This window comes from Chrysemys picta, chromosome 6, assembly GCF_011386835.1.
Source record: "Chrysemys picta bellii isolate R12L10 chromosome 6, ASM1138683v2, whole genome shotgun sequence".
Taxonomy (NCBI): Eukaryota; Metazoa; Chordata; order Testudines; family Emydidae; genus Chrysemys; species Chrysemys picta.
Genome location: NC_088796.1, coordinates 122,061,130 through 122,075,829, shown reverse-complemented (window position 1 = coordinate 122,075,829; position 14,700 = coordinate 122,061,130). Strand labels below are relative to the sequence as shown.

Here is a 14,700-nt window from a genome sequence, read left to right as displayed (position 1 = left end):
TCCAGCACCTCCGTGTCCTCCTGTTGCAGCCTGCGGGTTGGTCGGGTGTTGGCCCAGGTGTGTTAGCCCTTTCCAGTAAAGCATGAGCCACAGGCGCAGCTAAGTCAAGTGCTGATTCATTAATAGGCTCCATCCCAAGTGTGATTCTGAAGTTTTAACACTGTATCGCTGAGGTATCCTACCCCGTCTGTGACCGTATCACCAGCCCCTCTGGCAGGGTGTGTACCTGCTGTGATAAGAACTGGCCACCTTCATTGCGGTGCTCCCCAGCTGGGCTTGGTAGAAGGGATGTTGCCAGAGGCTACCGTGAAGGAGCTTTCTCAGTTAGCATGGTAATGTCTCCGAAGCTGTTGACAGGGCTAAGGAGTTAATGCAAACATCCTGCAAATGAACGCCTCCTGAGATCAAACGAGGTGCTGAAAGTCAGGGACATGCGTCTATGCGTTTAAATGCAACCCAGGATTCACTAATAGCATGGAAGCGGGTAGGACCTGACTGTCCGAGGCGCTGAGCAATGAAACCTGTGGGGTTTTGGGTGTTCGACACCTAAAACAGGGAGTGATGAGAATTGGAGGTTAAACCAATAAGCGGTAAGGAAGAAAATCCATTTCCACAGAGCTAGGAAAGCCAAGCTCAGGTAGGTGGGTGCCAGAAAGAAACTCATTATATCCTTGTTCCTCGGTCACTCTACAGTGTCACCCCACTTCGGTGCAGTGAGCCGCCAACCCCGTCTTTCTACACCCCAGGGGAGGGGGCGCACTCTAGGGCCTTTCCTAACCCAGATGCCTCTGGGAGCGGGGGCTCCGTGGCTGAACTTGGAGCTGTCAGTCTGGGGGAGGGGAGGTCTTTTTCCTGTCCTGTAAGAGTTCTGAGGAATATTAGCAATACTTCGGCTCCCCTAGCGAAGCTGCCTCTCAGGCTTGGCCCAGAGAATGGGCGTTTCATCAGTTCTTCTCTTAGTGCTGTGATTTGTCACTCAGATCTGCTTCCGTGACGGACAGCTGGGCTTGAGGCGAATCACTCTTGGCTGACTTGTCCAGGGGTGTCGGCACAGAACCTCTAGGTGCTGGCCTGAGCATAAACAGTGGGGCTTCTGATCACTGTCCCCAGTGAAGACTGGGCAGGAGCTGTGGGGAGAGCTGCTCTGCCTGAGGGCCACTGCAGCAGGCCCCGTTGAACACCTCTGGGGTTGTTTCTGTGATGCAAATAGCCTGTGTTTGTCAGCTGGCGGGGAGAGGCCAGGGAAGCTCTCCAATGCCAACGCGCTGAGTGAGTCCCAGTTGCATGAATATGGGGCAGCAAAGTTGGTAGGCGATCGCAGACAGGTGATAGACTCCAGCGCTGTGTCCAGCCACGATGTTCCCTCCCGTGCTCCAGCTGGGCAGCGTGCAACAACAGAAACTCTTTTGACAACTTACGGGGCACACAGACACACTGGGAGCTGTGTCCCGCTGCACAAGGTATTGATTCTTCTTACAGACCTAGCACGTAACACGAAAACAGCCACACTGGGTCAGACTAATGGTCCATCCGGCCCAGTATCCTGTCGGCCGACAGTGGCCAATGCCAGGTGCTTCAGAGGGAATGACCAGAACAGGGCAATTACTGAGTGATCCATCCCCTGTCGTCCCATCCCAGCTTCAGACAGTCAGAGCACCTCTTGGGGAATGTATTGTAAATGTTGGCTCTCCAGTGCAGATTGCTGTCCCGCAGCTAGTGTCGAGTCCCATTTCCAGTACATGGAGAATGCAATGCTTTGCTTTACAGAGTAGACCCCGACAACGTAAAGAAGTTGCTGTGTTCTGTGATCTTCGTTAGAAAGGGAGCTTGGAGTCCGCCCAGCTCATCCTCACTGCAGGGTCAGGGTGCGGTTGGCCTCTGAGAGGGTGTGAAATCAGCTTCCCTCACACTGGGGCCAGCTGCGCCTACCATCTATGATCACTAGCACCCCCTTGGGAGGGGCTGGTGGAGGGGAGATTTCATGCTCCCCCTCCACACCGGCCACCAGACTGGGCCTGTGCTGCGCTCTGCCGGTGGGGGGGTTAGCAGGTGACACACTCCCTTTGTCTGCCCGAGGGTTCCTGCAGGTGAAACGCCTCCGGGAACTGCGGCACCACAGCACTAGCCACCGACCTGGCTTGGTGGCCGTGGGCACGCCGAGCCCTGGAGCAGTTAGCCGAGAGGGCTGTGTTGCATTGACAAGGGTGTGTAACACCAACGTGGGGTCATTGGCAGTAACAGCTGGTGCTGCGTTTGAGAGCGGGCGCCTAGCCGCTCTCTAGGCCATTTCCCTGCCTGGCCCAGTGCGAGCCAGCTCGGAGAAGAGCGGGTGAAGGGGGGAATGCACAGACCTACGCACACTGCTCTAGAACCCAGCAGGCGGGGAGAAGCAGAGGGATATTTATTCCTCCCCAGGATTGCTATACAGAGTTACAAAACCACACTTCCCCAAAAGCACTGGCAGACACACCAGTCCAGCCCATCAGTCTGGTGGGCCATTTATCAGAGCCCCCTGGTGAAGGGAACTAAGGTGGTAATGGATACTGAACCATGCATGTTCAGCCCTGGCTAGAGATTGTAATAGATAAAAGTAAAATCAAAAACCCTGCAGATCCGGAGTCTTTTGCCAACTTCCATTTAAAGCAGGAGGAGACGGCTGTGATTTAGTGCTGCTGCTATTCCACCGTAGCCTTGAGTGGCGAATGGCCGTCCAGGCTCTCGAGGCAAGGAAACCTCCCTGACTCGTAAATCACCCTCGATGAGTAGGCGTATGTTTCCTCGCCGTGTTCCTGCAATGGAATAAGAGAATGCACAAGTGAATATTTTCCAAGGTGAGAGCTGAGATGGAAAGATCCGCTCAGTCTTTGTAACATAACATCCCACAAATATTTCTGGCCTTACATCTCATCTTCAGAGACCTTTGTTCTAAGGGAGCAGCTTCAGCTGCTGTATATAGCTTATCCTTTCTTGTTCCTCCGCTATTTTTAGACAGTCTGTAACTAATAGTACTGAAACTATAAAGATGGGAAGCACCAAGGGCCACTGATGTGCATAAACAGCAAGGTGCAGCCTCACGAAGTGATGATTTCTGCTAGTAGTCCATGCACAGGTGATTGAATCTGTCCATAAGAAGGTGTAGTGTGTGGTCATACACAGCCTGATAGGTCAGTCTGAAATTAAAGCGAACAACAGGCTGGATTGTCGCCCTGAGAGCCCAGCCCTGGTTCTGGGAGCCGCAGCAGAATTTCCAGGCACGCTGAGCTGGTAGTTCTGCCTCTCTTTAAATGGTGCCGTGCGTGCTTGGGAAGGCACGAAGCAGTAAGCCAGCTCCCCAAAGAGATTATTTACAACCCCACGCACGGCGGGCTCTGAAAGGCGCCTAGCATCCCCCCGCGCTCTCCCCAAGGCCCAGCCGTGGTTTGGCTCCAAGCTAACTACAACGTCTCTTCCAGAGCCGACATTTGTGGTTATTCTGATGGTGAATTATTCTCTCGATGCTAACGCTGAGTTATTAGCAGCGTTCTGCCATCTCTTTCCAGGTTTGTATGCCCTAAGAGCAGCGACTGCAAGCCTTGGATGCAACTTCAGAGCATCCTTGTGATTCTGAAAGTCACCCAGGGCTGAAGCCCCTTAGGCCGGGCGGCAGTTGCAGCCCAGACAGGCTCTCTCTGGCAGTGTGTTAGAATAAGCTCTCAAGGGGGCAGTTATTGAATTTCTTCTCGGTTATCTAATTGCATGTCACACTTCGCTGTTATTTCTTCTAAGTGTAACAGATTTGAGAAGCGATTACTTCACCAGATAGAAATATCAATAATAACCGCAGCTGTATGGAGACACCTTTAATGAAACGGCTTTTAAATTACTGCAATTCCTTTTCATTTGTTAATTAATATGCTCTGTACAGCACTAAGCTGTTTATCGGCAGCATTTTCCTCCTACCGTGATCCCTCTGAACATAGCGGAATCTGTCAGATGCCTGATGCGGGTTATCTTCCGCTCAACCCGGTGCGTTAGAAAACCTGCTCGAAGCCTCTGGGCATTGCCATAATATACATATTTAATAACTTGTGTAATTCTAGCCAGTTTGTTCTGTAATTAATATTTACACTTTTCAGGCCGTTAATGGACACACTTCTCACGAGGAGGATGCGTCTTTTATTTAGTAATGGAAGGAGGATTTTTTTTTTTTTTTTTTTAGAAGTGTCAATTTTCCAAGCTCAGTAGTGGGTTTCACACCTCTGCCCATGGCTTTTCTTGCTCTGTCATCTGACGTGGTAGCGATCGTAATGCTCAGTGCTTTTCTGCAGCCCTCCCAGAGCCCTGGACAAAGGAGATGGCGTTCTACACGTGTGTCCTGCTGGAGGTCGCACAGTGGGTCAGGAATAGAACCGAAGGAGTTCTGACTCGCAGCCTCGTGTCCTGGCCACGAGGCTACACTCTGGCCACTACAGAGTGACCGCCCCTGAGCCAGAAAGGCTCATTAAGGGCCACCCACGACCCCCTGCAACCGCAGAAGGCTTGTTGGCCTCTAGTTGCCTGTTCTGGCTGATCAGGGGCTGAGAAGTCTGCTAAAGCCTGTGGGAGGGGGGCTTAGGGGCAGTGAGGAACACCTGAGACCCATACAAATTGTCCCAAATGTTTGCAGGACCTGAGGTGCGGCGTGGGGACGGACCCAGTGAGTGTTTGAAGAGCAGGAGATTGTTGCCTGCAGACTTGGCAGGCCTCCTGCCCAGAACTCCCAGGAGCAGCTCGCAAGATGTTCCCTTCAGCTTTTCAGGGGCAGTTGTCAGCTAATGGCTGATTTGAAGGGTCCCAGCAGTACATCGTTGTAGTTATGGATGTGACTGCATTGTGGGACAAAACCTGTAGAGGAGATATGGGGAGAGCCGTGGCATCCAAAGGCAGATAATCTCTCTAAAAATGGATTTTCCCCCCACCCGAACCCTCCCCCACCAGTTTCATAGGTATTGCACAGTTTAAAAAATTCAGCTCCTCACAAATGCACTCTAGTGAACGAACTCTATCTATAAATGTTGATTTGTGTTGATGTATGTGGGTGTTGAATTAAAAAAAATAAAAAGGCAATCAGCTCTGAGATTAAGTAAATTTTTGGAACTGTATTACTAGCAGTCATGCTGCAAAACCCTGTAATTAATGTAGGCACATTTTGGGCCAGAGAATAAAACTGAATCTTTGTTGTGTATCAGTGCATAAATCAATTGCATTAGAGGGCACAGAGATGGAGATTTAATTTAGAGAAAATTTTTCACCCTGTGGAAATAGGCTGCCAAGAAATTGATAGAGTACCAGCCAGGAGTGGATTTGCTATCCAAAGTCCAAATTACAAAGAGATGAAACTGACCTTTCTAAATTGCGTTTCCAAGTCTTCGTAAGTGTTGCTGAAGCTGAAGGTGCTTTGCATATTAATACATTTAGGAGTGCTACCTTTTCCATTTTGGTTCATTAAAATGGAGGCTCTTCTGTCTGTTTAAATTGGGATTGAAGTGTAATGAGTTGCTTTTGTCCCCAGTTGTTACATCACTCTGTTTGTGACTAGTATTTGTATTGCTTTGGCACAAATGTCTCCTATATAGTTACAGAAGGGAGAAGTGATCATCTTTAGGTCATCCTGCGATTGGAACTCTCAAAGGGGCAAGGGGAATTCTGAAGGTGAAGTAACAGTAATTGTGCAACCATATGCGTTTAAAAACAGCGTTCCTTTTCATCTGAATGTTGCGTAGATTCCTGAGCATTTCCTATGCAATGAAACGTGCACCACTGTCTGTGAGGCTTGGAGGGGTTTTATATTGTGCGTTTGTGCCATTCTGAGACCTTCCCCCAGTGTGTTTGCATTTATTTTCTCTGTTTGGTGCACTGAGTTCCGATTCCAGGAAAAAGGAAGAATGACACCCAGATTGTATATCAAGATTAGGTGTCAAGGATTGAAAAGTCTATTCTTTAATGTCACATGGCTGCTTTTTTAAAGGGCTAGTGTCGGGTTGGTTTTTTTTTAATTAAACATTGACATGGGGTTCTGAAGCTAGTTGTGTGTGGCATCTCTTGGTGATTTTGTTTATTTCACAACATCTCGTTTTTATTTATTGAATTTTAAAATTGCATTAGGTGCACTGTACCGGGAGACTGGCTCTACGCCTACAAGTTGCAATAATATTTCCATATTTGGCAAGAAGAATCTGCAAACTACTCCCCCCTGTAGTTGCCAAGTTAACATTAAATACGATGACAACCATTCTTGTCATCCTAACTTCACTCAAATGTCATTGATTGAGTAATGACACCATAAACTGCACTCCCCTCCCCTCCCCTCCCTCCCCCCTGGAGAGTGTCTCTCCTGTGCCACAGGAAAGCCGTCCATGTCCAATCAGTGTGGAGTGGGGGAGGATATTTAGCCTGTGTTAGGGGGGATTTGGGACTTTTTATTGTCCTCCCCCTTGGGGGAGCAGTCCGTAGCCAGCTTCGAGCCAGCTCCTTTACCATGCTGCCAGCAGCTCCCAGCGCGGGTGGCTGGGACTGGAATGACCTGCGGGTCCCTGAGTGGCGCTTGGCTCTTTGAGAGCATAGGCAGCGGGTGTGCATTAGACCTCCCTAGACACCAGCTCCCCAACATCTGTCCTTGTCCCCGGGGATACAGCAGAGAACCCGCCCTTCTGGGTTTTCCGCAGCAGAGGGAAATAAAGCAGAATCCTGTCGCTGTCCTGGTGACTTCTGTCATGGCTTCCTTCTCTCCATATCTACAGCAGGAAGGGAAGCTCGCCGGGGCAGCCAAGAACACTCACTCAAACACAGATAGGACTAGGGCCCTTGCCAGGAATCACAGGGCAGTGCTGTAAAACATCTTCTCCGGGTGTCAAGGCAGTTACACGTAATCAGGTCAGCACCTTTGATCTCCAGCATTATTTGCACTTTCGGTTTACTGTAGGCTGACGCTTGAGCAAGGGTCTCCGCTCTCACGCAAGCGCTTTGCTATTTATTGCATGTCCCATTTGAATCAAGAACTGGTCTGGTCAGTTACAAATGCACAAGGCTAGGTGTGCCTGTCCTGGTGGCATGCAGGGGCGGGGGGAGTAGCAAAGACAAGGAATCCCTTTGCAGCTCTCACCAGAGTGTTTTGGGGCAGGGGAAGAATTCAAAGGAACAGGATCCACCCCCCAGGACAGACATCTCAGGGCATCTGCCAGAGCCATCAGTGCTTCTCAACAGCCCCAGGGCCCACTCGTCCAGCTCTGGCCCCACGGATGCCGCTGGAGCCAGCAGTGAAAGGGAGCGCCACTCCCAGACTGGTAACACCTCAAGCGCTGGGCACTCAGGAGGCTCCCGGTGGCCTTTCATTTATTAACACAGGTTCCTGAAATATACCCAGATAATAGGGGGTGAAGTTGCTTAGGTTTGACTCCTTGATGCATCTGGCTCATCTGGGCTCTGTCTCCTGAATCCAGTACCAGAACAGCATCTCGATGAATGGTCTATATTTACATTTGAGCCAAGTTGTAATGTCAGGCCCGAAGTAGGAGAGCAATACCGCACGTCTAATTCGAGAATAACCCTTTAAAACTCCGTTGAATGCCGTTAAGTTTTGGTAACATGGTGGTAACATCTACTTATGATTTCCAAGAGCGGACCCGGCCCGCCATAGGTATGAACTTCAAAGTAATCGTTCAGGCGGTTTAGTCCACGAGACAGATGAGAAGTGACTATTCGGAGGGTGTAGGATCTCTTAACAACCAGCCTACAAGTTCTATTTTAGTTAGCGCCACGGTTATCTGTCCATATGTACAGACTCTAATGCAAAGTCATCCAGCCTGTGGAATTTAGTGTGTGTCTGAGCAGCACTCAGGTTTACATGACGGGGAGAAATTACCATCTAGTAGGGCGCTAATTCATGAACTCAGATTTACATGTCAAGATGCTCAGTAAGTCTATAAAAAAGAAAATCTCTTGTGCAAGTGCCTAAGTATATGCTTGCTTGATAGATGGCGCCACGTCCCTGGGGTGAATGGGAGGTATTTTCAGAATTAGTACCATAACAAAACACATGTTCATCTAGTGTTCTACAGCTTTCCAGCCTGACGCCCGGAAGAGTGGCAGCCCGACCATGCCTTAACCTCATCCGCACACTTGCTTCTCCAATCCAGAAACCTTATACATATCTGTGAAAGCAGCGAGACCAGTGCTGTGTTTTTGAAATCTTAAATAATCTAGTTAAAACATTTCCTAAGCCCTTGCAATGTAACTCGGATAGCAAAAGAAAATCTTAGTTCCCTTTCCCTGTACAATTTGGGAAGAGCTAGGACATTTTTCAGGGTTCTTCAAATAAACATTTTATCCAAAGTGGTTTTTTAATGTATTTCTACTCCTCTTATAATCTAAACAGAAGTGACAGGGCCCCTGCTGTTTGCAGATTGGCTTTCCTCAGAAGTACCCTGTCATTTGAAGTTATCCAACAGGCTAACAATCTGGCCCCTCTTTCAAAGCAGCTAACGGAAATCCTTCATAGAGAACTGAGGCTGACACTGCTGTAGCTTTCCCACCTGTTTGATAATGTTGCTGAGGGACATGTTATCAGCCAGTGCTAGAAGAGAGACGGTGTTAATTGCTCTGTGGAGATAGCCGCTGTCAGGTACAGAATGATCTATTGCTGTGTCGTCTCTTCTTGGAGAAGAACACAGCTGAGCCAAAACCAAAAAAACCCACCCCACGCACCAGAAGGTCGATTTTCTACACGTTTCTAAGTTGAGGATTCGGCACACCAGTCGCTAGAACCATCCGGGAACTGGAATTTCTGTTCCACAGGAAATTCTGCAATTTTGAAATTGGAACAAAATGTTGTATTTTGAAATTTCCCCATGAAACAAAGTTTTTTTTAAAAAATAGGTTTTGTTTCAGTCGTCTATATAATATGCGGACAGTTGTTTCAAAATGGAAATAGTCCTGAAATGCTGAAGTGGAATGTGTTGACATTATTGAAACACTTCATTTTCATTTTTTAAATGAGACGTCATCAAAATCAGCACATCCCATGGAAAGTTCCCATTTTGATTAAATGGGATCTTCTGATTTAAAAATAAATGGACAGAATTTTTGACCCACTCTTTTGACCAGTCACCATAATTTGAATAAGAATTTTTTAAATTATTTTTTCCTTTAAAAAAACAAAAAAACAAAAAAAAAAAGAGAGAGAGAACACACATGTCAGACGTGCTGCCACTTTGAGCAATGCCAAAGCAAAGTAAGATGAAGTGTAGTTTGAGGGGCTGCCTATAAAGAATCCTCCCCCCCCCCCCCCCCCAACCAGCACCACACACACAGGCACCCTCTCCCCACAATTAGTTACTCAGTCTAAGAAAAATGCCTAGGAAACTTTTAATTCAAAGGTTCAGTTTCATGACAGTAGTTTTTCTGCAACATATTTCCCTCAGTGCAGCGTAACTGTGTCACACAAGCTATTACATCAATGTAAACAGTTTGGGTCTAAAAGTGTTTAAAAGGCGTTTATTGCAATGATTAGCGTCTAAAAATATTCACGCTCTGCATTCGAAGCCCAGGGAGATGAATGAAGTAAGAAAGGGCAAAAGAGGTAAATGCTGTTTGCAGCGAAGCTTTTGGTTTGCTTCAGTAAAACAGGACTTTGGCAAAGAATAATTGTGCTGATAGACAGGAAGTCAGCAAAATGTGATAATATTTTTAGAAGTCGCTTATTGTACGTAGGCCAAGATTTTCACAAAGGCCCAGCACCCAGCAACTTCTGTGGTCATCAGTCGGCATTGCTGGGTGTTCAACACTTAGGCAGATGGTCTGATTTTTCAAAAGTGTGGTTTTAAGAGACCCTGGCCCTGTTTTTGAATTTCTTAGGTTTAGCGGACGTCAACTTGGCAACTAGCAACATTGGGAATGAAAAATCCAGAAATATTAAAAATGCTAAAGACATACTAAAACTTAGGGATAAAGTCTACTCTTGATTTTGCAAGTCAAACTAACCTTGATATATTTTTTGGGTGAGATTGCAAGTTTGGTTGATAAAGGTAATAGTATTGATGTAATATACCAGGCAGGGCCGAGCCGCAGCTTGTGAGGGGTCAGCTGCAGCTCACGGAGCTCGGAGCTTCACCCCACGGGCTTGGGGGAGGGAGAGAAGAGGTGAATTGGCACTCGTGGCTCACAGCTTCACCCCCACATGGCTTCAGTAGCACGTGCTGATTATAATAGGAAGTTGCGTCACTGTCGTGCTGCGATCTCCTTGCATGCTGCACACTACCGGCGGTGTTTCCTGTTCATAAGTCACATTTTGAATAGTTTTAGACGCAAGTGTTAACCCTATGTTAATTTTGTGGGTGACAATGACATCTTCAAACTGTAACGTGAGTTCCTAGTGTGTTGCTGTGGCCAAAAGAGGTCATGTGATAATGGGATGGAATCTTGGGTAGGCGCAGAGAGGTTTTGACCTCTGTGTTGGGCACTGGTATGACTGGAACTGCAATATTGTGTCCAGGTCTGGTGCCCACAATTCAAGAGGGATGTTGATAAATTGGAGAGGGTTCAGAGAAGAGCCATGAGAATGACTGAAGGGTTAGAAAACCTGCCTTCTAGTGATACACCCAAGATGCTCAACCTATTTAGCTTGACAAAGAGAAGGGTGAAGGGGGACTTGATCTCAGTCTATAAATGTCTGCTTGGGGGAAAATATTTAATAATGGGCTCTTCAATCTAGCAGAGAAAGGTCTACCACGATCCAATGGCTGGAAGTTGAAGCTTGACAAATTCAGAATGGAAAGACGGCATAATTTTTTAGGAATGAGGGTAATTAACCATTGGAACAATTTACCAAGGGTTGTGGCAGATTCTCCATCCCTGTCAGTTTTTAAATCAAGGTGGGATGTTTTTCTACAAGCTCTGCTCCAGGAATTATTGAGGGGCAGGTCTCTGGCCTGTGCTATGCAGGAGGTCAGACTAGATGGTCACAATGGTCCATTCCTGTTTGGTCCAATGGCACCCGAGTAACCGAAAGCAGGACGTGGGGCCCAGGTCATTGCAGCCACATTACAGAGCCTATATGTATTCTACAAGTGCTCCATGAGCGCAAGACCAGCACCAGGAGCCATATGTAATGGTACCATTGCGGTGGGGGGTGGGCATAGGGCAGAGAGGCCATGCGCGCGCACACTGTGAACCGTAGCATACAGCTCCACAGAACCTGCTGCTGCGTGGATCCACTGGTTGAACGCTGTGCTGTAGTGAGCTGCAGCGTGGGGATGTGTGGGCTGCACCCCACGCTCTGCTCTGGGCATGCTGGACCCCCCTAACTTGTCAGCATGCCCCGTTCCCAGACTCCGCCTCCCCGAGTGCCCCAGAACGGAACACTCCTAATCGCAAACCGAGGGGGGGCAGGTGGGGGGAATAAGCATTAAAAATGTTCCCATTTATTCACTGTTCAATGGGTGACAGCACTGTGTGCAATTGACTACATGCATTCTGTTGTTGTCAGCTCGACCCAGATCTCTAAGGCATTTATCTGCCTAATTGCCACTGATTTAGCTGTGAGTTAGGTGCCTAAAAACCTATGAGGATCTGGGTCTTAGTTACTTGCCTCTCTTTGATTTTTGGGCACAGCAACATGGGGGAGAGAAACTTGAAAAGTGTCTGTAAAAACACATGGCCTGGTGGGCGGGGGACGTTCAGGAGCAGACTCGGGATCTGTAGCTACTTAGCAGAGGCCTCGGTAACAAATGTGTCAAAAGGCCCTGAACATTGTGGGGCAGGGAGGGGGAACCAACTCCCATCGTGCATGCTTGAGGGTGCTGCATTTAAACGGCCATAGCTTTCAAAGTGCTCCACTGATTGTTTTCTCACCCTCGTGCAGGATGGTGAAAAACGTCCTCCAATATTTCTAGTTGCCGCCAGCATGAGCACAGTTCCTGTGACTGGAGCACAGGCAAAGGGGGAAGGAGCTGAGGGAGGAGTCAGGCTGTCATGCTTACGTTAAAGGGAAAAGATGCTTAAACCAACTTATCTCCCAGCTTTTCAAAACCTTTTGCCTTGCGGCTGCATTTGAGCCTGGGACAACGTCCAGACCCAAAAAATCGGAGAGAATTATGAATGACTGCCAAAAGTGGGCCGGAACGGAATGTTGAACCCAGCCGTAACGACGCGGTCACTATGTTGGCTACAAATAGTCAGTGAAATGGAACTAAGAAAGTGCTGCACACTCTTAATTTTAAATATTTCCCAGCGGTTGCTCCATGGCACAATGAGTTAATGTAGTCGCCTTCCAGCTACAGAGACCTGGATTTAAGTTACAGCTTGGGTTCTCAGGTGGAATGAGTGTCTGAGTTCCTAGTGAATCTGTCTCCAGCTTTGTGCACGGGGCAGGATCTTCACAGGAGACTGGGGAGAGATATGGCAGGGGGGTTCCACACCAGGGTTGAGGTTCACTGCCGTAGCTGTGTGATGAAGTGTATCCCCCGCCACTCTGCTCTGATACTCTTCGTAAACTAGCGGTAAAACAAACGCTAGCACATTTAAAGTCAGGACAGCCTCTCTTCTTTCAGCTAATTGAAGGCCGTTCTTTTCAGGCACTTCGCTGCGTCCTTACGCTAAGCACAGCGTTGCTGAAGAGAAGCAGAAGAAATGTAAATTCAGGGTAATAAATGGATTCAGCAGATGGAAGTGTCAGACTTGCTTCAAAGTGAAGACAGGTGGGAAATGGGTTAGGAGAGTTGCTGATTTCCATCACTTTTCCCGAGATTGAAGTCTATAGTTTTGAAAATCTATTGTTTTGAAGTCTATTGTCTATTGTGAAGGTAGCCAGATGTTCTGGTGATGGGGGGTGTTGGAACAATCACGGTGATACCATTGAGAGCGAAGGTAACCCGGAGGCAATTCCTCACCTGGGTAGCCTGTTGGTAATGGAAGTCTTTTGGTCCTGTCTCTCTGCCTAGTAACGTGGGGTGCTCTGTGGACAATGCTGTTAGGGATTTCAGGACCGGTGGTAATTAGCTAGGCTTGGTGGAGTCAAGCATTCACAAAATGTGCGTTAGTCTCAGACAGCCGTCTGTGGGCAGTTCGGTTGAGCCAGTGGTAAGCGTGGGCTGCGTTTCCCTCCCACTCTAGAACGGATTCTTGTGTGCTACCTGTTGCAAGAAGGAGGGGCCATCCAGTGATGGTGTGATGAGGGCAATGATTGAGCCTTCTGGGCGCAATCCTGCCGTCACTGATTGCAGGCTCAGGTTCCTCAGAATTACGGTGCAAACTGAGGAAAGGCGTGTGTTCAGCAGAGGCCTGGGAACCATGATTTGATGCAGAAATCTGTTTTATTCCACTTGGCTTGGAAAATGATGGTGCTGATTCTCCCTGGTCTCCCAGTCAGAGGCGCAGAGGCTAACAGTGCCTGGATACCGCGGACAGCCGCCCCGCCTGCAATCACACACATACTATATGCAAGTGTTTTTAAGTCATTTTATCCTGAAGAGAAGTGATTTAACATAACAGTTACTCTGCATTCTTCATGAAATATGCATTAAGCAATTACAACTGAAAGGAAGAGGTATAGGGCAGGCATCCTTTCTGCAGGCAATGTGCACCGGCAGCTGCGAAGATGTGTAATGTATTATTAAATACCTTGATTATTAGGAGGGGACCGTTCCTATTATTAGGGTCTGTCTAGGCAATAGTATTTAATAATCCTCTAGATCAGAAATTGCTTTTTGTTATGCTAATGAACAGGGTTAGCATAGGTATGAATAGTGTTCTGTATTATTTGAAAGCTTTGGTGCATTAATTAGGCAAGTCACCCGCTGGGAGGGCTGTGTATTTATGGCTTGCTCCTTCAGCTTGTTGGATCAAAGAAGCAGAAAATGACCTAAGCGCTCTGCTCTTTTGGAGAAACAGGGCTGCTGTTCCTGGCGTCTTTAGCGTTGCTGTAAACCGATGGTGGCATTACAGTGCTCTTAACAGAAGCTTTATTTCCGTGGGTTTGTAATCAAGGGAAAAAAACAGCTGCAGAAATCTGACCTTGCCCTCAACTGAGGGTCTCTGGTATGTAGGGTGGTACTGGAGAATGCCACAATTATATCGCAATTGGTCTCCTTCCGAACAAAAGATTGGCAGCAGGTGCCAGTCAGAAGTAAATCTCTCCAAAGCGTCCGCTGCTTTCTGACCAGCATTCTGACGCCGTGGCCAGTGGGCACAGCTCACCTCTACTGCCGTCTGCCTGGTAGTCCTCTCCCAGCCTTCTGTCCCGTTCCCCAGCCAGCCAGACCCAGCTGGTCCAGGCCTGGTCTGACCGGCTGGGCCGTAGTTGGCAGGAAATGTAACAATCATGAAAAATCAGCAGAGGGGTCGTGATGTCCAGCTGTAGCAGGATTCTCCAAGCCGTAGGGTCATGTTCTCTGGTTCCTGGCGTGAGTGGCCCTCGCCCCTCCAGCTGGGCTGGGGGATGTTGGCAGGAGCAGATCGGGGTGAGGGTTACATTCCTGTATGCACCACGGCCAGAAGCAATAAGCCCAAAGCAGATGCGGTCCTTCATTGACCGTTGTCTTTGGGGTCAGGCTGGGCCTTAAGCACAGGTGCAGCGAGGGGCTGCACGGGGGCCTGCTCCTTTGGAGCGGCTGCACACTCAGCAGTTCATGCGCACTCCTGCCTCCTTTCGCACAGTGACACCGGAGCAGGAGGAAAAGCGGTTCATTG

The 14,700-nt window shown here is 48.3% G+C and overlaps 1 protein-coding gene across 3 annotated transcripts in view; it reads left to right on the top strand.

The window, feature by feature from the left end:
* The window catches only part of SHB (SH2 domain containing adaptor protein B), a 146,438-nt gene that overhangs the window by 119,268 nt on the left and 12,470 nt on the right, over positions 1-14,700 (top strand). The window contains exon 6 of one of the 3 annotated variants that reach the window (XM_065549758.1): positions 6,759-6,891. The exons of the other annotated variants lie outside the window; for them this stretch is intronic. Coding sequence (XP_065405830.1) covers positions 6,759-6,891 — 133 coding nt within the window. The remainder of the gene's footprint in view (positions 1-6,758; positions 6,892-14,700) is intronic. 3 annotated transcript variants of the gene reach the window in all.